Genomic DNA, 25,149 nt, shown 5'->3' on the forward strand with positions numbered 1-25,149 from the left:
TTTAGCTAATTTTTTCTACCGTGTGAACCTTACCTCATCTCTCTATTTTATAGTAATACTCCAGGGGTACTTGTAAGATTGCTTTGGAAAAATCTGATCACTGGTCTGTTATTTCTTGCCTGGTGGTAAGCTCCTTGAAGGCAAGGACTGTGTTATGTCCACTTGGTATCAACAACTTAGTAAGTGTTTGCCGTTGAATAATAAACCTGGTCCAATCTTTCATGCAGTGGACAAGGCCCTTCACTGCAGACACTTGGTATGTGATCCACAGTAACAGCATAAATCAGTGGAAGAGGAATTTTCTATGTGAAGAACTTAACCCTTTGTAAAGACAGGGTAACCATCTTCACCCAACTGAACTCTAAAGGAGTAGGTTGTTTAAGCCACTGAGTTCACATTTGCTTCTCAGACTAAAAAAAAATCCAATAATTAAGTAAGGGGTTGCGAGGAGAAATTTAAGGGCTGGAAAAAGGTGCTATTCTGAACTTTATGAGTATTATTATTTACTACAAACTTTGAAATTAACCTTGTGTATATTTTTGATTTGCTTCATGAGGATAAGTCCATAGAACAACTGAAACATGGGGTATATCTGGGGTTGTGTCCCAGTATTCCGAGAGGTTTACCCTCTGGACAAAGATAGACAATTTTGATACAAATGGTAAGAGGTTTGCCCATGAAAAGAAAGAAATAATTTATTCGATCTTTTGGGAGCTGTAGTATTCCTTTTCTCTTCACCACCATCCGCCTTAATGAAATGCATGTCAAGTTTCATCTAATAGATTATTTTTTTAAAGATTTTATTTGTTTATTTGACAGAGAGAGAGAGAGACAGTGAGAGAGGGAACACAAGCAGGGGGAGTGGGAGAGGGAGAAGCAGGCTTCCCGCTGAGCAGGGAGTCTGATGCGGGGCTCCATCCCAGGATTCTGGGATCATGACCTGAGCCAAAGGCAGACGCTTAACGACTGAGCCACCCAGGCACCCCTAATAGATTATATTTTTAAAGATTTTTAAAAAAGATTTTATTTATTTATGAGAGAGAGAGAGAGAATATCAGCGGGAGGAGAGGTGGAGAGAGAAGGAGAAGCAGACTCCCCGCTGAGCAGGGACCTGGATGCAGAACTCGATCCCAGGACCCTGAGATCAGGACCTGAGCCGAAGGCAGACGCTTAACCTACTGAGCGACTCAGGCGCCCTTTCACCTAATAGATTCTGTTTCACTTGAGCTGTACTGTGTTCCTAGTTTCTGATGATCTCCTTCCCTCAGATTCACATTGGAATTTCTCAGATGGTTTTCAAGAGATGTGGGGAAAATGGACAGAATTTCTTCATGGTAAAATAAATATGGGAAATACTACATGTCATATTCTCTTCTGAGATAATCTCCATGGATATTAGCAAGTTAAAGACTGAGTGTGTGTGTGTGTGTGTGTGTGTGTGTGTGTGTGTCCTGTGGACATCCTGCAGACCTGGCTTTCTGCAGAACATTCTGTGCGTCTGTGAAATTGGTGTCTACTCTGATCTCAACCATTTGTTCTGTTGGTTTTTAGTGTGGATTTTCTACCAAAGCCTAGAGATTTCTGCATTGAGTTTGATTTGTACTTCCTGTTCAGTCTTGGGTCTTATTTCATTATTTCTTTTCCCCTAGAGAAGCCAATATTTCTGGTCTAGAACCTGCTTACAATCTAAACTTTTCCTTGCCCTAACAACCTAATACTATCTGTATGAGGATAGTACATAATCTGTGTGTGTGTGTGTGTGTGTGTGTGTGTGTGTGTGTGTGTGTGTGTGTGTGTATTCATATATAGAAGTAAATGTAGGGGCATCTGGGTGGCTCAGTCCATTAAGCATCTGACTCGATCTCAGCTCAGGTCTTGATCTCAAGGTTGCAAGTTCAAGCCCCGCACTGGGCTCTAAACTTTAAAAAAAAGTAAGTAGATATTTGCTTCTATTCTTTATTTTTTTAATATTAATTTTTTTTGCTTCTATTCTTTTCATGTTTTTATGACTCTTAACATCCCCAAGTGTTTTATGTCTTGACCGAAGTGAGGCTTGCATTCTTGAATTCATGATTTACTTCTTACTTCATCATTATTCTACTCCTGCAGCAGATGGGTTTCCAGAAATTGGAGAGGGCTTTGTTGGCAGAGTAACTTGCTATACCTTAGTATTTTGTCAGTATTTCTCTCAGGCATTCAGGTGAGGTGGTCCCTAGACCCTTGCTCCCTGTTGGGCCACAGTATCTCAATTCTCAATTGCCCGCTTTCATTCTCTTTGTTAAGAGAGACCTAACCGAGAGCTTAGTTTTAATTAGTGTTCTGAGCTACTGGCTTTATATTATTCTGTTGTGTATATTAAAATGAAAACTTCGCTATAGAAGTTTTGCTTAAGAAGTCTGCATCCTGTTTATAGATCTCTTTAATTGCTCCCCCAACCCTCAGTGGGAGGGGTGGTGCTTGCTTTATCACAGAAGTGTTTTGTTTTTTTTTTATGTTTATAGATGTTGATTTTAAGGCACTTAGGAGAATCAGATAAAGACGCTGCTCCCCAGTTGTTATTCTCCAAGTGTTTTCATATCATTTCTGTATTTATTTTTAGAACACAGTATTAGAATTATTAATGTGCTTATTTAAAGATAAAGAAACGGAGGCAGAAAAAGTTAAATGTGTATCAAAAGGAAGGACATATTCCCTTGTGAACAGTGGAAATACCCTCATCAGGTCAGGCTGTTAAATGCATGGTTTAAAGGAATTTCTCAAAGGGTCAGAGGTAGCCAAGTTGGTAAAGACATGGAGCATGGGGGTCAGAGAGACCAGGGCCTTAATTACGACTCTGAGTGAAGTGGGACAAGTTAATCAATCATTCAGAACCTGTTTTCTAGGCTGTAAAGTGAGGTAGTAAGACCTATTACACAGAGTGCTAAAAAATATACAGATATGTACTATGTTGCTCAATGATGGCTTGATGATAATTTATCATAACTTTGTGAAGTGCTTTAGTGAAATAAACCTATACTCTTGTGCGGGGAATATTTAGACATAGTGAATTGACAGGGAAGAGAATTAATAACAGATAAAACAGAAAAGGGACAGACTGTTCATTTTATTTAAACTCCTATTAAAAATATGAAGTCATTCCAGATTAAAAAAAAGAAAAGAAAGCTCGCTGCCTTTCAAAAGGAGCTGAGAATCGTCAAGGTGGAGTGAAGTGAGAGATGATTCAAAATCAGTATTGAACTGGATGTGTTTAAATTGGATTCATGCCAGTTTACTGCTTAGCAACCACGGTATTTGTCCTCGCCACCCCGTGGGGAGCTACAGGGCACTTATTGCAGAGAGGACCACAAAGGTTGCTTAATGCAATGATGCAGAGGCTGTAAGGGAAACACGTGTTTCTGCAAAACGTCAATGAATTCATTTCAGTGCTGGCTTAATCTGGTTTCAAAAACCCAGCAATGTTTCTCAAAGTGTGGGTCATTAACTATATGCATCAGAGTTACCAGGCCAAAATGAGTGGGATTGTCAGGGAGGAGACTGAGGGCCGTAGTCCTTCCGGAGGACAGCTTGTAGTAAAGCATCTTCTGGGCACTTAGCATCATGGTTAAGAGGCCGGAGGCCACTGTGATTGCACAGCAAGGGTGGGGACGCTGGATCTGTCCCAGCTGTGTGATGCTGAATACTCGCTTAATCTTTCAATAAAAGTTTCCTCGTCATTACAAATTGCTGCTGCAGCAACATATGTTTATAATCACTGCAAGTACAGGCCTTAGAAGTGTATCTGGCACAAAGAAAGTCGTCGATAAAGGTTAGCTGCTGTTACCTATTGGGGTCGAGACTTCTGGCCAGCATAATTCTCTGGGATCATTTCTCAGTCTTAACCCAGCTCTCTGGTGACCCTTTATTTTTATCTGCTGTCTCCAGGCTTGACTATTCATGTTCTATTATTATCATGTGATATTTGTAACTGGGTTTTTTTTTCTTCCTATCCTGTAAGTACAGGCTTCCCTTTATTCCCATCCTTAAAACCAAGCAAACTGGCAGTTTTCACAGCTAGTGATACAGAAAAATTAGCAGGGAAGAAAGTAATTTCTTCCCAGGCTTCCTCTTCTTTCTTTTCTTTTCCTTTTTCTACTTTAGATCCATGCAGTTGAGAAAAGCATAAGGTTCATTCATGTTGCCCAGACACGCTCTGTCCTGAGACTTGCAACATAAAATTTTGGGCAGATACCTGGGATTGAAGGTAAAAGACACTGTACTTGACTTCTCCTTGGGGCAGTTCTTAGGACAGAGGAGAAGCCAAGGGTGGAAGTGAGAAAAGCAGGAATAACCCCAGGCTGCAAGCAATTGAAAGGCAGGAACAAGGGTAAAGGGGAGAAATTTTGCCCCAGAAGAAATAACAAGACAAAGGCAAATTTTGTGGTCAATCTCTTCTCCCCCGAAGTTGACGTTCTCAGAAAACTATGGAAATACAGGGGTCAATCTGGCCATTGGAAGTCGTGGTACAGAAGTTCAGGAAAGCAACAACAAAACTAAAGGTCTCTAGGAACCTTAGAATATCTTTACATGTCTCCAGTGTTGTACTGGTCTGCTTTTTTAGGTTGCCCTTCCCCTGGGAAAGTAGCTAAACTTGACACTGTGGTTGGATCCAGGGATTGGGGGTGGGGTTTCTGAACCCATCCTGAGATTTAGGATTTGAGCTGACTGGCCCCACCGTGAAGGCATGCCAGATACTAGAACAAGCAGGTGTGAAGAGCCAAGGGCTGCAGCAGGCTGGCCACCAAATCCAAGGTCTCAGAGCCTCAGGTACCAGAGACCAACAGTTAAGACAGCTAAGAACCCTTGGTTCATGTGAGAGCTATTTTTCGCAGCCTAAAGCAGACTGCTGAAAACCTAGAAATAGACAAATACCCAACGCACACAGAAGGAGGTAAAAAGACCATGAAATGAAAAGTCCCTCAAATTGTGGAAATGTTTATAAATCCATAGTGGTTCTATTACAAGTGGTTATGAATGGACTGTAAGGGATGAATTTAATTGGCTTCTGTGAGGGACAGAGAAGCCCAGCAGGTGGAATCATAAGCAAAATACACGGGGGATTCTGATCATTCTGTATGATATTTTCATTATCAAAGTAAAATAATAATAATAATAAAAGAATTTGATGTAATCTTTAAGGCAACTAACTAATGACTCAAAGAATAAAGTTAGATTTTAACTTTAAAGAAAATTTTAGGAGAGAGACTTGGGTTTCTTCCAATGCTGGCAGCATTTTAAGATATATTCGAACTAATTTTTTCCAAAATATTTTTTTAATTACAAAAATACATTTGTAACACAACAATACGGAACATATAAACTGAACACCAATGTCTCCCTTCCCCTTTCAATCCCAAACTTGTGACATCACCAATGTTATAAGTTTATTATACAGATTTTAATACTTTTCTAGCCTTATATAAATAAACCATATTTGTGTATATATTTATAGGTTTTATACCTTCAAGCTAACATACTATATATTATGCAACTTACTTCTTTCTCTTAACAACGTATCATGGGCATCCCCGTTAATACATTTAAATATGTCACTTTTATTGGTTATATATTATTATAAAATACAAATGTGCCAAAGTTTATTCAACTCCACCCTTATCAAGTGATATTACAAATTGTTCAGTGTGGCAATACTCATGCTTGTAATTATATTTTTATGCTCTAGTGTTTTTTTCAATAATACGCATGTTACACATTTATATGTACTACTTAAAAGATACACTGGAATTACATTTCAAAAGGTTATAGACATGCAAATATTACCAACACTGTGTGATAATGTTTATTTCCTATATTCCCACTGTCACTAAATAATATTCATCTTAAAATTCTTCATACAAGTATTATACATAATTTTTGTTTTAATTTATATTTTCCTGACTCTAAGTAAATGTTGGCAACTTTGTGTGCCCCTTGGCCAACTGCATTTCCTCTTTTTGAACTGTCTGCTCCTGTCTTTTGCTCATATTTTCTTGGGTTATTTATCTTCTTCTTGTTAATTTGTAGGATTTTGAAAATTAAGAGTATGTGTATGTGTGGCAAAAAGATATAATAAGTTGCAAATAAATGCTCTGATTAAATATTTTCTTTTGGTTTTATTTATGGCACCCTTCATCATATAAAAGATTTTTAGTTGCTTAAATCTGTCCATTTCCCTTAAATTTCTGATTAAAAATGTTCTCCTATAGTTTTAATCTTTTTGTTTTTAAAATTAAAATTGTTTTTATTGACCTGAAATTGATTTTTGTCTTAATGTGAGATAGAACTTTATTTTCATACAGAATGAATAACCAAGTGGTATTTTTGAAATTACCTACCCTTGAGAGATATCTGAGAATTTGAAATGCCATGTTTGTCATTTATTAAGTAGCCATATTTACTTGGATATATTTCTAGATACTCTGTTTCACTTCACTTATTTTCTTATTCCAGAAGATAGAAAAATCTGGAGAGTGTCACAATTTTTTAGAGCTAGCACTTGTCTAATACCAAAGTGAGGAAGAAAACTAGAGCCAATTTCACTCAGGAATATAAATTCAAAAGTATGAAATAAAATATTAGCGATTCGAATGGAGTAGAGTGTTAAGGTAATAATACAATTGGAACAAGGAAGTTTACACCAGAAATACAAATATAGGTCCACAGGACAGAAACCTGTTAATTTTATTCCTGAGCTGAATTCAAGTGGTAAAGCTATTATACCAAAAGACTGCATATGGATTTCATACCATAGGGTAGCCAATCTTTAGAAGCACTTAAAGGGACCAAGGAAGATCCTTCTTAGACATTTCTTTTATGCCAGAAACTGTCATAACACCAAATTTCATAAAACATCAAAGATGCTAAAGGCCTTCCTCTAAAATAAAAATTAAGACAGGATGTCCAATATGAGCATTATAATTCAACACCGTTTCAGAGATATCAGATAATAAAACAAGGCAGGAACAAAGAAAATTTTAATTGTTTGCAGATGATATGATACATACTTAAAAATCAAATAAGAACCATAAGTGGTGTCTCTCTAACTGCAAAAAAATAAAGTAAAAAGGAAAACAAAAGTTAACATTACAAAAGAACTATTTGGATAAGGAAGTTTAGTGAGCTAGTATACATATTCAAAAGTCAATATATTTTCAAAAATATCAGCAATGAACAGTAAGAAAAATAATTTGTTTTAAAAAAATTCTCACATTTGCGGGTGCCTGGGTGGCTCAGTCGGTTAAATGTCTGCCTTTGGCTCAGGTCATGATCTCAGGCCCTGGGATAGGGTCCTGCATCGGGGTCCCTGCTCAATGGGGGGGTCTGCTTCTTCCTCTACCCTTCCACCCTGCTCATGATCTCTCTTTCTCTCATGCGGTGCTTTCCCTATCTCAAATAAATAAATAAAATCTTTAAAAAAATTCTCACATTTGCAACAAAAGTATAAAGTACTACAAAGAAATAAATTTATAAACTATAAAGAAATAAATTTAACAACAAGTTAAAGACCTTTATATAAAAGTGCAGTATTTCAGGGAAAAAAAACTCAGGAAGAACTGGTTAAATAGTCCCAGTTATGAATTCAATATCATAAACGTTTCAAATCCTTACCTAAGTTAACACCTATTTACATATTTACGTAAGAACTTTTGCAGACCTTGTCTCACCGGTTCTGATATTTTTTGTGTAAAAAATGATTTGCCAACTCTTTTTTAAACTGTGATGCCCTACCAGATATGAAAACTTCCTCTAAGGTGACTGTAAACAAAATATTATGGTGCTGATGTCACATTTATTACTTTTATCAGTAAATATGAAAATAGTACACCCAGATATCCTGATGTTATCTGGACCTGTACTTTTTCCTTTTTTTTAACTCCTTAGAAGGCAGTAAGTTAATGTGAACTTTGGGGAAAAAATACTGAATTGGAAAAAAAAAAAGACCCGTAAATTAATGGCAAAAGACTTGGACTGAAGTGTATAATATAAAGCATGTATGATTAATACAGATTGATATTAATACGCATGCTAATAAAGCTAGCTTACATTCATGCACATGTGTTTAAGAGCTAAGAAAGGGTTTTGCTATGGAATGTAGCTTTAATTAAATCCTAAATGGGATACACCATTTTCTCTCAGGATTCAGTTTGATTGACCTGTGCTGAATTTTCCCACTGCATTTTCTGTAAAAGAAGGACTAGCTTCATTTATTCACTCCAGAAGCATCTTCTAAGTAGCTGCCCTAAAGCATCCTAGGTTTGGTTAGAAGAAGCAGCAGTTTTGTAGGTCTCTCTTTACCATATGAATGCAAGCAAATGCTAGAATAACAGATTTTTATCATAGCTGCAGGGATTTACCATGAACTATTTTCATAGTTAGTACTGAAAAAATGTATCTCTCTCTCTTTTTCTAAAGATTTTATTGATTTATTTGTGAAGGAGAGAGACAGAGAGAGAAACAGCGAGAAAGAGTAAGAGCAGGGGACAAGGGAGAGGGAGAAGCAGGGAGCCCAAAGCGGGGCTTGATCCCAGGACCCCGGGATCATGACCTGAGCCAAAGGCAGACACTTGGCTGACTGAGCCACCCAGGCGCCCCGAAAATTTATCTCTTAAAATAGAAACTCTGTTATCCAAAATTCTCCCATCCTATGGCCTTGCCAACAACTCAGTCTAGGTAAACAAAATAAAATCAAATCTTTCCATTAAGAACACAGAAATGCTCCTCAATGTGAGGATTTTAAGGGATGTAAAAGCAAAAGCAAAGAAAGTCCAAAACCTGAAGAGTCACCAGATAATGAAAAATTGATTAGCAGGAAAATGCAAAGAATCTACAGGTGATGCCTGCTGAAAGACATCAATCAATCATAGCATCTGGAATTCTCTACTGAAAAATAGAGGAAGACAATAGTAATAGGAAGTTGTATTGAGCACCACCAGGGGAAAACAAAACTTTATAAAGGACTAGAAGCACACATTTACCTCTTTCACCAGTAAATTTTCTGCTTTGTGCTCTGCATCTTCAGGTACCGTGGAGTACAATGTCCGGATATCCCAAGACACCGTGGCCGTCTGGGAAGAACGATAAAAAGAAATTATGTTCTTCAACTTAGAAGCATTGAGCAGCCCACCATACCAAAAAAAAAAAAAAAAAAAAAATGCCTTAGATCTTAGCATCTAACAGTAAAAGAAGACAGAGAAACTTTCATTCTCTAGGAGAGAAGAGGCAACTCTCTGACAGCTCACCAATGTTACTCTCCATCAGTGAAGTTCATCATCTGAGGCTGTTTCATTTCGCTGCAGAAGACAACACTTGGGCCATCTATATGTTTAGACTAGCTTACTTCTATTCTATTTTTTGTTATTGTGCTCCTAAAATAAATTTGAGGTGAAGGAGAAAACTTACAAAAGCATCATGATTTTAATCATATTGTAAATAATTTCTTGAAGATCCACAAGGTAAAGTTAATCCTTTTTAGAAGCTCTGAGTGTATGTGTGTGTGTGTGCGTGCGTGCGTGTGTGTGTGTGTGTGTGTGTGTGCACAGCCACAATTTTAGGGGTGGGAGGAAAGCAAAGGAGTTCAGTAAACCTGGATCTTGAAGAAAAAAATAACTTACGCTTTTGGTGTCATTACTTCTGTTAAAATAAACAAAATGTTTTCAACTTCAGTGCTCAACAAACAACTCTGCGTTAAATGAATAGATGTAAGTTAAAAGTATAAAAGATCTAAAATCTTTAGAAAAGATTCTAAAACAGAATTTCATAGATTGTTTCTTATTTGACATAGAGTCTTCAGTTCCATCAAGCTGGGGGGAGTGTGGGACACCCTAAAAACGGTAGCTTTCCCTCACCAGCCCTCAGCTTTCTTAATCTGTACTACTTGGTGGCTCCAGGGGCCCTGGGGTGATGAGTCCGTTAACATACATGGCACCAACATTTGGGGTCTTTTCCTTTGCATATCCCCAAATCCACAAATGATTCATTAGAGTTTCTAAAGCACAAACTAAAGTTCATTTGAATTGTTCTAGATGAAGGACACTTTTTCTCGACTAATTAAGGAAATAGATGAGAATCTCAAAACCCCTTCTAAGTTTTGGAGAAGATGGATAGGGAAGGGGCTGAGGGCATTTGGTCTTCTGAGGTCACAGAGCTGGGACAAGATCACCACCAACAGCAGCATCAGACTTTTTCTTTCAGTTCGAGACTCATGTTTTCTTCAAATTGCCTTTTTGCTTCACTCTTGATATAAGCTCCCTGAGGCAAGAACCTGGGTCTCTTTCGTTCCTTACTATAACCTCAGTGTCTAGTTGGGTATTTAAATATTTGTTAAGTGTGTTGAGTGTGTGTGAGTATGGATATGTGGGTTCTATGCGTGCGTGCGTGTGTGTGTGTGTCTGCATAAGCATACATGATTAGGTATATTGCAGGAGTGTCTGTGAGTATGTGTGCGTGGGTATGTGATGATGCACGATGGTGTGTGTGTAAGTATGTGTAGTGTAAGTGTGTGTGTGGTATGTGTGAGCACGTGTGTGTGTGTGTGCGTGCACGCACATGTGTGCGCCTGCATGTGCATATTTTGGAGCATGGGGTTTAGATACTGTGAAAGAGGAAGAATGTCATGTGACTGACAAAATCAGAGGATAAAACATAATGAGAAAACTAAGTTCTAGATACATCATATGTATGTATAAAAATAATGAGAAAACTAAGTTCTAGATATATCATTTGGATGTATAGATACATCATATGATAAAAATCAATGCCCATCCTAAAACGCAGCTGTAGACTGAGTTCCCTTGATCCGTGGATTTCACTGCAGTTCTATGAACACAGTCTGGAAGTGCTACAAGGCCATGGCTATCAATGCAAGTCAAGTGTAGATAGACCTACGTCAAGTATGATAGGACCAATTTAGGACATATTATTTAGATTTTACATTTTTGATTCCTTTTGAATTGCCTCTTTCAGCTTGCTTCTTTTATGTTGTACACTCTGTTAGAAGATGAACAGTTATAAACTCTATTGAAAGTGTGAAGTAAAAGATTAAAATCCATGCTAAAATTGAATTTTGGAGATTCTTCTTGGATTTCAATTATCTGGGGAGAATTTGTTTCCTGTCTGGATAGATAATTCTCAGATACACAGTGTCAACCTGCTTGGTGTTTCCAGGGAACATCACATATTATAATCTACTGGCAAGATTAGGGATTTTTTCTTATTAAAACAGTTTTATATATTTCAGCCATTATTTTATAATACATTTTTATATAAAAATATCATTCCTCTTTCTCATTATCCTGTGCAGTCTCCTATTATTTCCTTGCTTTTAAAAAATAATAGTTGCTCTAAAATACTCTACGTCTGATGGAGAGTAGAGTAGCATGACTCAAATGTAAACTTCTTCAGTAGCTATACCTAGTGCTCCACTAAGATCATGGCTCTGTGGTATAATACCATCAGTTGAAGACTGAGTTGGTTTAAGAAATTTTTTTTTTCCTTAATGGTAAGCTTCCGGTATCTGGACTCAGGTTTCCAGTAATAATAATCACATAGCCACTTGATTCATGAATGTCATACAGTAAAATTAGAGCCCCAAATGCATAATACATATGCAATGTATGAGATTGGAAATTCATTCAGGTTGGAGCTTATAAAAACGAATTGTGTGTATAACCACGTGTATAATGGCTAGGGGTGATTCCTGGTGACCTCTGGTTATGAAATGATGTTGACTCTTAAAATAAGACAACTGAGTCTGAATCACCCTCATGTAACCATGTGATAAATCTAAAACATTATTTTACAAGTTGCATTATTTCCCATTTGCACATAATACACAAGGCACAAGAAAAGGCATACATGTATAATGAATGCCTATGACATGCTACTGATCTCAGTTGTATTTTGCTGTGCTACTGGAGAATTTGGTTGAAAAAGCAGAAGGCCTCCATAAAGTTTCAACTTTAAGAATTGTGATCCTTCCACTCATGTTTTCTTTCTTCAATGTGTCTCCACTGAAGCAAAGATAAATTGATCAAATAAGAAGAGAAGTATGCAGTCAGTCATATTTGTTACGGGTATTAATATGGTTACGAAGAACTTCTTTTCTGAGAATTCGATGCTTTCAGACCACTAGAAATTGCCTTGGCCACAGCAGACTTCCTGTTCTCTTTTACAAACCTTCTGGTCGACAATTAGTAGAGCTCAGTTGCATGAAACAGATCCGAGACAGCACTGGAACTCGGCCAAGCTCCTCTTTAGGGGGTAGAATTTTATAAGGGGCCTACTGTCCAGAGATTAGGCATTTGGAAATAAAAACTGTCATTCTATTTATGAAACGAACCATGCAGGCCTGTGTTTGCAATTTCAGGTCCATGATACTCAGACATCTTAAACTACTGCCCTGTCACTTTCTGGTTCCTTCCACCCTTTTGTGGGTAGTCTCTGTGGCTTTGACACAGCCACCATTCTGCTGGCTGAAGTGACCACAGAAGACTTCATTCCAAGCACATCACAGCCATTTCTCAATTGGCCAAAGGCCACTGGTCGAAGTCTTAAGAAAAGGGCTGCTTTTCCTATCCCCGGGGCTGAGCAAAAGCCTCCTTTGACAGTACTGTAGATCTCAACTGCTTAAAAAGAAGGACAAAAATGATGGTGTTTATAGTCATCAATCAGTCTGAAGCTGGAGAATTCAACAAGCCTTATAGTTAAGACTATTAACAAATATTTTGTGGATCAATTCCAACCTAAGCATGTGTTTAAAAGTGGTCTTCACCAAATTTTTCAGGTTAAGACACTGATGTGGCCTTATATTCTAGTAGAGTAGACACTTAACACTGCATTAATTGCTTGAAAAACACTTTTTATCACATTCCGAAAAGTACTGTTGTGATTTTGTTTTATTTTTTTAAGTACACGAGAATATCACTTTAATACCTTCGTTGTGCTTACCCTCTCAATAATTTCCTCTTTATGCATTCATTCATTTATTATTATTTTTTTTAAATTTGAGGTAGTTGATGCATAATGTCACATTAGTTTCAGGCGTATAATATAGTGATTTGACAACTCTATATGTTATGCTATGCTCACCATAGCTACCATTTGTCACCATACCACACTATTACAATACCATTGATTATATTCCCTATGCTGTATCTTTTATCTCTGTTAACTTATTCACTGTGCTTTAAGCGGAAGGTCCTTCTTGTTTTGCTGAACTTAAAGTGTACAGGAAATGCACAAAAATTGAGCAGTTGACCATAATTGGACAGTTGTCATCATCCATCCAAGTCAAGCACTGGGACTTATCTATCACAGTATTTAAGAAGATAAGTAGGGGGCACCTGGGTGGCACAGTTGGCTAATTGTCTAACTCTTGATTTCGGCTCAGGTCATGATCCCAGGGTTGTGAGATCAGCCCTGTGTGGAGCCCCATGTTGGGCTCCACGCTCAGTGCGAAGTCTGTTTAAGACTCTCTCCCCTCTGCCCCTCCACCCTGCTCTCTCTCTCTCTCAAATAAATAAGTAAAATAAAGTAAAATAAAATAAGAATATAAGTAGGGAAGTTCGGGGACGTGGTTTAAGGTTTTTTACTCTTGGATTGGTAAACCACTGAGCAAGTCATTTCATTTTTTTTTTTTTTTTTGTGATTCATTTTCTAGGCTTCAAAATGTGTCTCGCCTCCTCTAAAGAGGATACATTTTACATATGGGGAAATGTGAACATTCATAGAGCACAGTGCTCCAACAATATACTTATTGCACCTTCCCTTGGCAAGTGCTCAGAGGCTGTGGTCTTAGCTCACTTTCCAGGGAGGCACAGAGAAGAAGCCTGCTCGGTGTGAGGCCTGTGGACATGGCCCCGTGACGAGCAATGGCCTAAGACACCAGCCAACCCGCTTACATCCAGCCTGCCCCACATCTTTCCATATGGCTGCTCACATTCCTTCTTCCACGCTGGGCTCATTCCTGCACGAGCCTTACCCATGCTCCTCCTCCTCTCAGAAAAGTTCTTGCCTTTCCCTGTTCTTTCCTAACCTCAGGCTTAGTATAGGTACCAGCTCCTTTTGAAAATCTTTTCTAATTCATCCAACGTACATTTTCTCTTCTCTGAACTGTGAAATGTACTGTCTGTATCATACATGAAGTCTGCAGCTTCACTCTGGAATATTTTAGATCCAAAAGCTCTGCTAGTGATTAATTCAGTGTGTGTGTATAATTAATTCAGTGTATGCATTGCTGGTATATAAGGAAGCCACATTAGATCCTCTTTGGGAATAAAAGATAACAATAAATGAAATGTTTTCCCATGTTCTTGTTTCTTTGGTATACTTCTTTATTCCTTTTAAAGAATGAAGTACTTGAATATAGACACGTATTATGATTTTTTTGCACCCTATCTCTGACCATCTATATTACCCTTATCTTAATGCCTAGAAAAATCCCTTCTTAAAAAATAACAGTGCTATTAGGACACAATTGACATGCCATAAAGTTCACCCTTTAAAAGTGTAGAATTCAGTGGTTTTATATATATTCACAGGGTAGTGCAACCATCATCATTTTTTGACTTTAGAATATTTTCATCATGCCCAAAAGAAACTCCATATTTACTAGCAGTTACTTCCTGTTCTTCTTTCTTCTGAGGCTTTGGCAACTGCTGACTTCCTATCTATGGATTTGCCTATTCTGGACATTTCAGTTGGGATCATACCATATGTGGTCTTCTGTGACTGGCTTCTTGAGTTTAGCATAGTGGTTTCAGGTTTCGTCCATGTTGTAGTATGAATCAGTATTTCATTCTTTTTTTTTATGACTGAATAATATTCCATCATGTGGATAGACCACATTATATTTATTCATTCATCATTTGATGGACATTTGCACTGTTGGTCTCTTACAAATAATGCTGCTATGAATATTTATGTACCGGCCTTTATGTACACTTTTTGTGTCTCTATGTTCCTAGTTCGATCAAGCCCAGAGAAGTCCCCACATATTCTTACTCAACTGAAATAAGCACTCTAGAATTCTTCACTACCATATCAATTTTCTGATGGTATCGATTGTGGGATTCAAGGAGTTAATATTGCCCCTAATTGTACATCTTATTTTTCTAAGAAGCAGCTGACCATAAGCATGCTGTGTAGACAGAAACGCAAATAGCAAGTCAAGGTACTCGTGTTTGATTTCTGTCCTCACAGATACTCCACATCCTTGAACAAGAGCCTTTGCAAATCTCAGCCTCATTAGCTTAAACGAGAGGAATATTAGAACTCAGAAATAACCTAGTTTGACAAAGACTATCACTTAGCTTTTACATTGCAATTACAATGTTCTTGCATGAACACTGTGGGCCACTTAAAGCCTACTTTTCAGGCTCAGAAGCCAAGGACTAAAAAGAGGTTGAGAGTTCTATAAAATGTTAGGTAAAGCAAGAAGAAGAAACAAACAAACAAACAAACAAACAAAAAACCAAAACACAAATGACTCAGAACCTTTCTGCTTTTCAATTTAAAAGATATTGAGGTCTTTCTGCTTCCTCTCACCAAAATGACCCACGCAGTTGAGTCTGGAAGTCCCCATATACCAGTTGCTTTTTATAGCTAAAAACATACTGTGGAAAGAACAAGCCAGTGGTATGTTAAGAATTCACGATCCACTCAGTAATAATAATGAGCCAATGAAAACTGCAGGATACACTGGGGAACCCGGAGACACTAATTCTGAATGACTGAGATGAAGAGGGGATTTGAGAAGATTGTGTAACTCTTCAGGCAGGCCATTTCCCATAAGCAACATGGACTTTTGACTTTGGAAAATGGCACTGCCTGGTGTCAAAAGCATAACCTTTCACGTGTAAGCACTGCTTCTTGTTCATACTGGTGCCGTTGATATATGCAGCTTAACTCACAGAAGGTAAGCCATAGAGCTGAGTTGAAATAGAGCAGTTTTGCTGGCACAGGCCGGCTTGAAATACAGGTGATTGGGTGGTCTTCTGCAGCGTGCTAGCTGGCAGACCTCTGAACTTTCTTATTTAAGGTTTTGTAAGTCCAGTGGTGATTCCACGTCAGGCTTTCTGTATCTGTTATTCAGCAGGAAACTCATTTCTGGCTTTCTTATTTTTTGTTCTGCTGGTTTTTTTTTTAATCAGTCTCTTCTCAAACTGAACCACTCAACACTATGATTCAGTGTGTCCTTGAAACTGTTCTTTAGTTCTTGTTTTTCCTTCCTTACTCTCCTTGCCTATTTTATGAAGCCACAATTTGGTGACTAACTTCCTTACTTTTTTGTCCTAAGTTTCTATTTCTAACTGCTTCAAAAAGAAAGATGAGAAAAGCAAGAGTTGCAAATACAATGAGTGAAGTAGCACACGTTTTAGAAATGAATGAGTTAAGAATTGCATCTAGACTCCTTATTCTTAGGGATTCATTATGATGCAAGTGGTCCCGAAGATGGTACTGCCTGCTCCCAGGACCCACGCACTGGATGTGCCAAGACAATGGAAAATGCTTCCACCCCAGCTCCTTAACCAGGAAGAAGACGATTGTAACTCAGTGTTCCATAATCTTCACTGAAAGCCCACAAGCCTGACGTTGCGTTGGGTACTTGAAATACAGATGCAAAGTGATTTCTCCCATGTCTAGTAACAGTAAGCAGGTACATTAAGGATTATAGAGAGGAAATCAGTCTTTGTTGAGCTCCTTAGCCAGAACAGCTGAATGAGCTTCTGGAGAAGGGGGATCGTGATCTTAGTGCTGTTTCCTATTTTTAAATTTTTAAATTTTAAAAAAATTTTAAATTATTTATTTCTTTTTTTTATTAGTGCTGTTTTCTTAAGGTGGTATGTTGGGTTGTGTCAAAGAGGAAAGTATCGTATTAATGATCACTTTCCTCCTCATCAAGCAAAACCAATTACTTCATTCTCTTTATACTTAAATTTCACTTTGGAATGGACTTTTCATTCCTAAAGGTACTCAAAGGATTAAAGTTATGTTCTAAAATAATAACCTACATGTTTCTGAAAGATAATTCAGGAAATAAGTGTTCATTTTTCCACCTGCCTTGTGCCAAGTGCCACTCTAGTGTCTGGGGGGGCCTCCCAATGATCAAAACGGAACACAACCCCGCCCTGCTCAAGGGTACACCCTCATGGTGAAGAACGAGTGACAGAGGAGAGAAAAAGCAAACTGAGGTCTTTCTAGGTAGTGACAGGGCTAGAAAGAGAAGAAAACAGGGTGGGGTCATAGAGGGACACAGCATGGTTGGAGTCATGGATGCTTCTTTGGAGAGGGAGCATTTGAACTGAATTATGAATGAAAAACAGGGACCTGTTGTGCAAGAGAGCAGACTGGTCCTGACAGAGGGGACGAGCTTGGCAAATTCAGGGAACCAGAGAGAATGTTAGGTATCCATGCAATGACCAAGAGAAACAGGGCAAGGAGATAAAGGCTCTGAGGTCATGCAGAACCAGGTGATGGGGACAATGGCAAGAAGCTGGTTTTGACACCAAAGACAACGGGCAACCACTGAAAAGTTTTAACTAGAGCTGTAGCATTCATTGTCTGATTTGTATTTCTAAAGTTTCTTTTAAATGAGGGCAAAGAAGGAAGCAAGAAGACTGGTTAAAGGCTACTTTTGGGGATCTAGGCAAAAAAAGATGTGGTGGTTTGGGTCAGCAGGGTGAATAGGGAGAAACACTGCAGGAATCCTGTCTTGGTAAAAAATAATCTCCCTTAAGGTGTATCAAATGGCAGTTGAAGCCCCTGTTTCTTGATATGTCTTAACCATAAGAAGCCAGGATTCTTAATCGACTTTATTTTTCATCCCTATTAGGGCACACACTCCTTAAATACAGGGCTTTTGTTTTTTTCGTTGGCCTCACTTGTCTGGGAAGTGCTGTTCTATATTCAGCACCTCGTGGGTGCTGAATAAATATTGATTAAACAAACTCAGTAATGAATCATGTCTGCCTCAAGTGGGGTTGCTTGGTAACATGGAAACATGGAAGTGAGTTGGATTCTCTCATCCGTAGGGCACAACCAGGCTCGGGGCGTTTGGAGGGAGGGTGGGAGGTTTGGAGCTGCTCCCCTCCTTCCATTCTGTGATGCCCCGGGGATGGGGTGGTCACTCTATTGTCATTTCCCACTGGGTGAGCAGAGACTGTCCACCCACATCCCAGAGAATCCTTACCCATTGCTCAAAAATGAGCCTGGGAAATGATACTCTAGCCAGGAGAACAGGGGGCTTCCTGTTGGTGAGCAACACCCATGACAGGAGACATGGGCTGTGGATGTAGCAGACAGTGGCAGAGGGTGTTTAAGGAAGGGTCTTTACTCCACACAGAGGGAGATGAAAAACCCCCAAAATGAACCCAGTGTCATTCGTGATGGCAGGGCTGCCCCACCTTTTTCTGTAAAGGGTCAGACTGTAAATATTTTAGAGCCCTCCATCTCTGCTGCATTCCTGTGGTGTGTCATGAAAGCAGCCACAGACAGCAGGTAAAGGAATGGGCATCACTGTGTTCAAATAAAACTTTATTTGTAGATACCAAAACCTGATTTCGTATAATTTTCATGGGTTACAAAATATTCTTTTTTTCCCTTCAATGATTTACCCAGTTCTGTGTAGAAAATAAAACAAGGTAGTATAAAAAAAAACACATAAAAATCATTCTTGGTTCCTGGGACAGATAAAAATAGGCAGCAGACCACCCATGGGCCATGGCTTGTCAACCCTTACTCTGTAGAGGAGAAAAAAGGGAAAACAGTCTATTCAAATTTTGTTCAAAAACTGACAATTTCATGTGGTAATAATATCGAAAGCTTTTTTTTATCACATGTTTGATACACATGACAATTTAGCTGTCTGTATGATATGACACTTTCTGATAATAAGGACTAGGTGGCATCCGATATCTCTTGAGCACCTGCTAATTGGGAGCTACTTTCCCAGCTGGACTCCTAGCTTCCTCCAACACCCTGTTTTATGTTCTCCATGCAGAGGCCAGATGAGTTTTCAATAACATACACCACGTCAGTTTTTCTCCTTCTCGGAACAGTTTGGTGACTTGCCGCTTGCTACTTGTATTTGGAATAAGACGCAAGTGCCTCATCTTGCCCTTGCCAGACCTCATCTCTGACCCCTCTCTCTGTCCAGAGCTGTCCAGGGCCTTTGTGGCAGCTTCCTTCAGCCCGAGACACTCCATCCTTCCTCAGGTTTTAGCATGGTTGGTCTTCCTTGGGAATCCCGAACTTAGTTCAAATGTCACCTCTTTTCTATGACCTGGCCCTGTTTCATATCTTTATTTTCATTATCTTAATTACCTGGTTAATTAGCTTGTTTTCTTATTTTTGCCTGATTCATCTGACTGAAAGGTAAGCTTCATTAAAACCAGGCAGTTCCTGTCTAATCACTGCTGCTTTCTCCCCCAGTCTGAGACTAATGCCTAACGGTCATTAGTATATTTTATATATTTGGTGAATGAATAAAGGAAGGAAATGGTCTGAGGGGTGAGATAAAGTTATATTGAGGGTTGTGCTAGTATTTTACCCATTGGGAATGAAGGTGCCTGTGACAGTGTTAGGGGTTAGGTGGGGGAGGAAGACAATGACCTTGAGATGGACAAGGACTAGATTTTGGAAATACTCTTGAGCAATGCTAAGGTGTTTGCCCTTCATTTTGAAGGCAATGCGGGTGGCCACAGAAGGGTTTTCAGCAAAGCACAGGAGGAAAGAATTCAGTGTATTTACTGGAAAATAAGGAAGTATGTATGCTATCATATGCTCTGTTTACTCCATTAAGGATGGCAAAGGTCCTGGAGTAATCAGACAATCTTTAACTTAAATGATTGTGGAAAGATGCCAAAAAATGAACTCAAATTCAGTGCAACTGTCACATCCCTTCTGCATGCCTCTACTTTCTTCTGGAGCTGGGGGAATTTGGAGTAGCTTTTGTCATATTTCTGGACAATAGTGCTAGAAGAAAAGGTCTCCAAGTTACAAGAATTTTTGCATTGTTTGACAGAAAGAGTCTGTTCATAAAGGTTTACCTTCAGTCTGAAAGAAAGTGAGGATGTGGAAATAAAAAAAAAAATGTGGCTCAACTTATGCTTGCAGTTCAAGCCCTCATGGTCCAACCACGGAAATGACATTTCTGCATGAGATAAACCTCTCTTAAAGTGTGTCAACCAGTAAAGTAGGAGCCATTTAAAAATGTGAAAAACAAATTAGAAGAGTTTCTTTTTTCCTTCCTACGAGTCTATCTCCTCTCTTCCATCGTTCTCTATACTTGGAACAGAAAATGGTGAACTTCCATATACCTTCTTTCTTAATAACCCATGGAGGAAGGTGAAAATAATTCACCTTTAGAAACCAGAAGCCAAAGGTAAGAGAAGAGAAGAGAATAGGAGTGTGAGGCTGTTTGTGGAAGCGTGAGCATGAGGCCTTAGCAACTCAGCAGAGGTTTCCATGGACAGTGGCTACTTCCCAGGGTTACCCTGGAGCGGCCTTTTCATCGGCTTTAAGATACTCATTTATGATGTCTAAGACTACCCCTCTTTTAGGAAAAAACAGAAAAGGTTACCATCTGCCCATTGAGATCTCCGTTTACCCAGATATTTCCTAATAATGTGAAAATGGTTGAGATGACCACAAATGGAATGCTGGAGACACACGGGTGCTCATCAGCCATAATTTTACTGCGTCTGTTTCCAATTCCACAATGAATTGCTTTTTTATTCATTCTTTCTACGACCTTCAGGAGCATTTCACATGCCAGGGAGTACTGTCTTCAGATCATAAATCCTTCCATGAAGATGTGTGGGCCTACATTTCTTTGCCCACAAGCCTCAACAATTCCTTACAAAAGGACAGCCAAGATTAAGGGTGATTTTTAAGAATTGCACGTTCTGTGCCAAGAGATTCCTGCCTCTGCCTTTGGTTGGTTTTGGTTGCTCAGAAGCTTTCAGTTAGAAATGCGCGAGGGAAGAAATGCTCTGTGAGGCTAGGTAAGGCATCAGTTAGAAATGTAGCCATTGGTGGGGACACCGGTACTACCTGGAACCAGGCAGCACCCTGGGCATCTCCTGTCCCAAAAGGCCACTGTGGTACTTTCAGCTGTCAGAGGACGTTGGCCATTCTCTATGGGTGGATGTGGCTTCCCATTGCAGTGACTGTGATGTAGGGTGGCCACAGGAAAGCGTGGTGCACAACCTGAATCTATAAGGGAAGACAGCGACCCAATTTGGGAGGATCTTCTATCACCAGTGAGGCCTTCTCGAACTTAGATGGCTTGGAAAGATAACACTTACTGAAAAGTCGTCACTGGGGAAGAACAGAAGATCTCGAAGGGGATCATTCCGATAGGTCTTTTCAAGTTCTTCAATGACAGTTTCATAATCCAAAGGCTCAAGGAGCCTGGGCTTTTCCTGCTGTGGAAAAAGAAAATATGATATTAACCACCAACACACATAATTTTGTTTCTTCTCAACGCCTGGTTGGATTTCACCTCTTAGCATTACCAAGGCTTTGACATGATGCAGGCCTTCCAATGGAGTCACAGAGACTCCAGGCACTTAGGGCAAAGCCACATAACTATTATTTCCAAATCTGAAATAATATGAGAAGATCTTGAAATACTTCACATCTTGCTCAGTGATTCAAGCTGTTCTCACTGAGCTCCCAAAGCTCATGCTATTCAGCCAAAAACATCCATTGAATCACGTAAACCTTATCCCCGTCAATTTGAAGAAACGTCCTCTGCTTGCTTGCTATAGTATTATGATCATCATCAGTTTTGCTGAATTAGATCCTTCCTTGTGAGGTTTACTTGGCTCTATTTTAAAATGTTGGCTCCCTATTAGCAAGCAAAGTATCACGGGTTGTCTTCGTTGTCACTGAAGCATGGATCCTGTGTCAGGATTAACTGCTTGGCTCTCAGCCTCTTTGACACAACAGAGAGAAGCTGGGTAATTCTCTAACAGAACAGAAAAACGCAACTATTATGGATGCAGTGTGGTGAAAATGGAGAAGAGTCTGGAAAATTAGCCAGATAACAACATGGCTTTAAAATCCTGAAGCCAAGAGGAGAGGCACTTCCCTCGAAGAAATGGCCTATAGCACCAAATGATGAATGTCAGTGGGGAAAAAGGTGTGATTGTCACATTACAGGGTTGATGCATTTACAGCAAACGTGAGAAAAATGGGTCCCCAAATAAAGAACAAAACATTACAAAACAGAAAACCAAGGGCACAGTCTTGAGTTCCCTAGCCCTTTGATAAAGTATTTGTACAACTTAAATGAAAAAGGATGGTTTTTGAGATTATTTGGGGGCTCTCAGAAGCTGGAGTGGTCACCATGAACTCTGGATGCTAAGGGGAATCTCATAAGTGGAAAAAGTTCTTTTTCTCTAGCACGCCAATGACATCAACAGTTTCCTATCGACCTCACCCCTGCCCAGTCTGCAAAGCACAGAAGTTTAGTTTTGATTTCTCAGGCCTTCTTTGGAAGCTCTCTGCTGGTGAGGCCCCAGAAACTTACACCAAAAAATTTTAATAATTTCTAATTGACTCCTCAAAGTAGCAGTCGATATTTTTCCTAAATACAAACAAAACCAAAAATAAGATGTGACACCGTGAACTGCTAACAAGGATTTCCATGCACTTTCGGCATTAAAATGAAACAGAACAAACCCATTTTACAAATGCTTAAGTGAACTAAGACAATGTAAGGTGAATACTCTCTCTGGAGGGGTCCGTCAAGTAAGACTGCCAGATTTAGCAAATAAAAACAGAGGACTCCATGTAATATTTGGAGAAAAGATGTTTAGTTGTCCAGCACAACCTCTTTAGTGAAAGACCTGTGTGAAATGTTCACTAGTTTGCAGAAGACACAGAGACACTATGGCAAGATTTAGGCAATTAAAAAAAAAAGTCCTAGAATTCCTGCCTTTTGACATGATTATTCTATGTAGACTTATTTTAAGTTCCAATTCCCTATTTTCCCAGGCCAATGTTAATCTCAAGGACCACAAATTGATGGCTCAAGAGGCAAATGCAGGCTCCAGATGTTAGATTTGGCTTTATTTTAGTTTATTTTTCGTTGGCTTTCAATGTCTTTAAGTAGCCACGACTCACAGGAGCTCAGCTACGGACCACAGTGTTCCATCTCTAGGATCTCTTACCCTGGAACATCACATACTGCTCCTTCAGACCTTCAAGTCTGAAACATGTGGTTTATTTGGGAACCTCTTTTTTTTTTCTCCTTTTTATATTGTGTTTGTGCATGAAGTGTAGCAAATGAACCATAGATTTGGTTGGTTATGCCCCTTTCCCTCACTGGTTCTCTTGCTTAAGGATGGTGACACCCTTCAGCACTCATACCAACAGCCCATGATGTAACTACTAATATGTTCTCTCTTTTCCCCGTCCTCACGTTGATATGAACAGGATTTTGAGATTAGTGTGTTGCAATTTATGGGTTTAAAAGCAAATGACATAAGATGTTTTAGAGGGCCTTTTCCCATCCTGTTCTCACCATCCTTTTAATTTTATCTGCCTTAGTGGCAAATGTGAGCAGTAATATCAAGCTGGAGACAAGACCTTCGAAGAAGATGTTTCACAGGGGCCCACACTCCACCTAGAATTAGCCCCACCTCAATTAGTACAGTAGGAAAATCAGAGCTTGCAAGTCACAGGGTATTAATAACACCATAGAAAAATTAAATCCCCAACTCTCCTTGATACACTTAATAAAAGGCATAGCCTGTAAACATCTGTTGGAAGGTATATTTTTATTAATTCATTTCGGGCTAGGACATATCAGCCAATCAATGGATGACATTTATTAAACCTTTCCTGTTTAAATGTTGCCCTGAGGTTATTTTGACACAGGGCAGCAGAACCTAGCAGGGATGCCTCAAATAATGCATTAATTTTTTGACTTCTGAGGGATAGCTTAGTAAAGTTATGTCTTTCCAGGGAATGTGTTGGTCAAGGTGCAGCATTCAAGACATCCAGTGTTTCATAATTTTGTGGATATGAGGTTTAAAAGCAAAAATAACAATGACACATTCTGTAGCACCTAGGGCCTGGGATTTGGCGGTGTTTGGCAGGAATGCTTTATGCATCTGTGATGGTGAGGATCCAGGTCATGTGACCAGTAGTTCTCTCTGGAACAAGAGAGCTGTCTGCTCAGTGTTTCAGTCAAAGAGACAGATGTATATGAGCATGGTAGAATCAGTTAATTTCTCACTATGGCTCCTTGCAGAGATGTTGAGTGAAAATGAGAGCTGAGTAGCATTGATTTATAGCTTTAGAACAGTTAGGTTTTCCCTCCTGAATTTAATGTGCCTCTTTCTTTTGGAAATACACCAACTGGGCTAAGGCGTGTGCCAAAATTATCCTGAATTGGATCGGATTTTTATAGTGCTTTTTACTCTTGTTCTCTCTCAAATGACTAATGAATTTCATTAGCTGTTCTAAAATCGCTCCAGGCATGGGAAAAAGCACCCACCAGTACCTGTTATTATGCAGCGGAGCTGTGTTGCTCCATAGTGGTAACAGGCCCTGTTGTTCTCATAAATATTGAGAGATTTGTTTGATCTACTTTCCCAAATCCACAGCTCTCCTCCAATTCAACATCACAGTAGAAGAATGGGCTCCTGTCACAAAAACAAATGCTTTCTTCCCTTCTTCTTATTCTACAACTTCTCAGGGAATGCCAACACAGTATCTAAGCCCTAGAGTTGGTAAACCTGTCATCTTAGTAACAACCCAGGCTGTCAAGAGTCGTTTGATTTGGTTTGAAGGAGCAGATTGTACATGTCTTAGCTAAAGATGCAAATTTTGAGGACATAGTATACTGTTGCAAGGATCTGAATTAATTTCATAATTATAATTCAAAATCAAATGGGTGAAAAAATGACAACTGAGAATCTCGGCATTTGAAAGTGTGTAACAATGACAAGTTAAATGATTAAATTATCAACCTAGACTTTTCTCCAGAATAGAAGTAAAATCTAACTAAGAAATAACCTAGACTACCTAGACTTATTTTAGGGGAGTCCAAAGTAAAAGGGAGAGTGTGATTATAGGTGTTCTATGCTGAGATGAACAGAG

At 39.0% G+C, this 25,149-nt stretch overlaps 1 protein-coding gene across 1 annotated transcript in view; it reads right to left on the reverse strand.

The window, feature by feature from the left end:
• The window catches only part of DOCK10 (dedicator of cytokinesis 10), a 263,739-nt gene that overhangs the window by 130,962 nt on the left and 107,628 nt on the right, over positions 1-25,149 (reverse strand). The window contains 2 exon segments of the mRNA XM_035726538.1: positions 9,012-9,101; positions 21,342-21,461. Coding sequence (XP_035582431.1) covers positions 9,012-9,101; positions 21,342-21,461 — 210 coding nt within the window.

This window comes from Zalophus californianus, chromosome 3, assembly GCF_009762305.2.
Source record: "Zalophus californianus isolate mZalCal1 chromosome 3, mZalCal1.pri.v2, whole genome shotgun sequence".
In the NCBI taxonomy this organism is placed as follows: Eukaryota; Metazoa; Chordata; class Mammalia; order Carnivora; family Otariidae; genus Zalophus; species Zalophus californianus.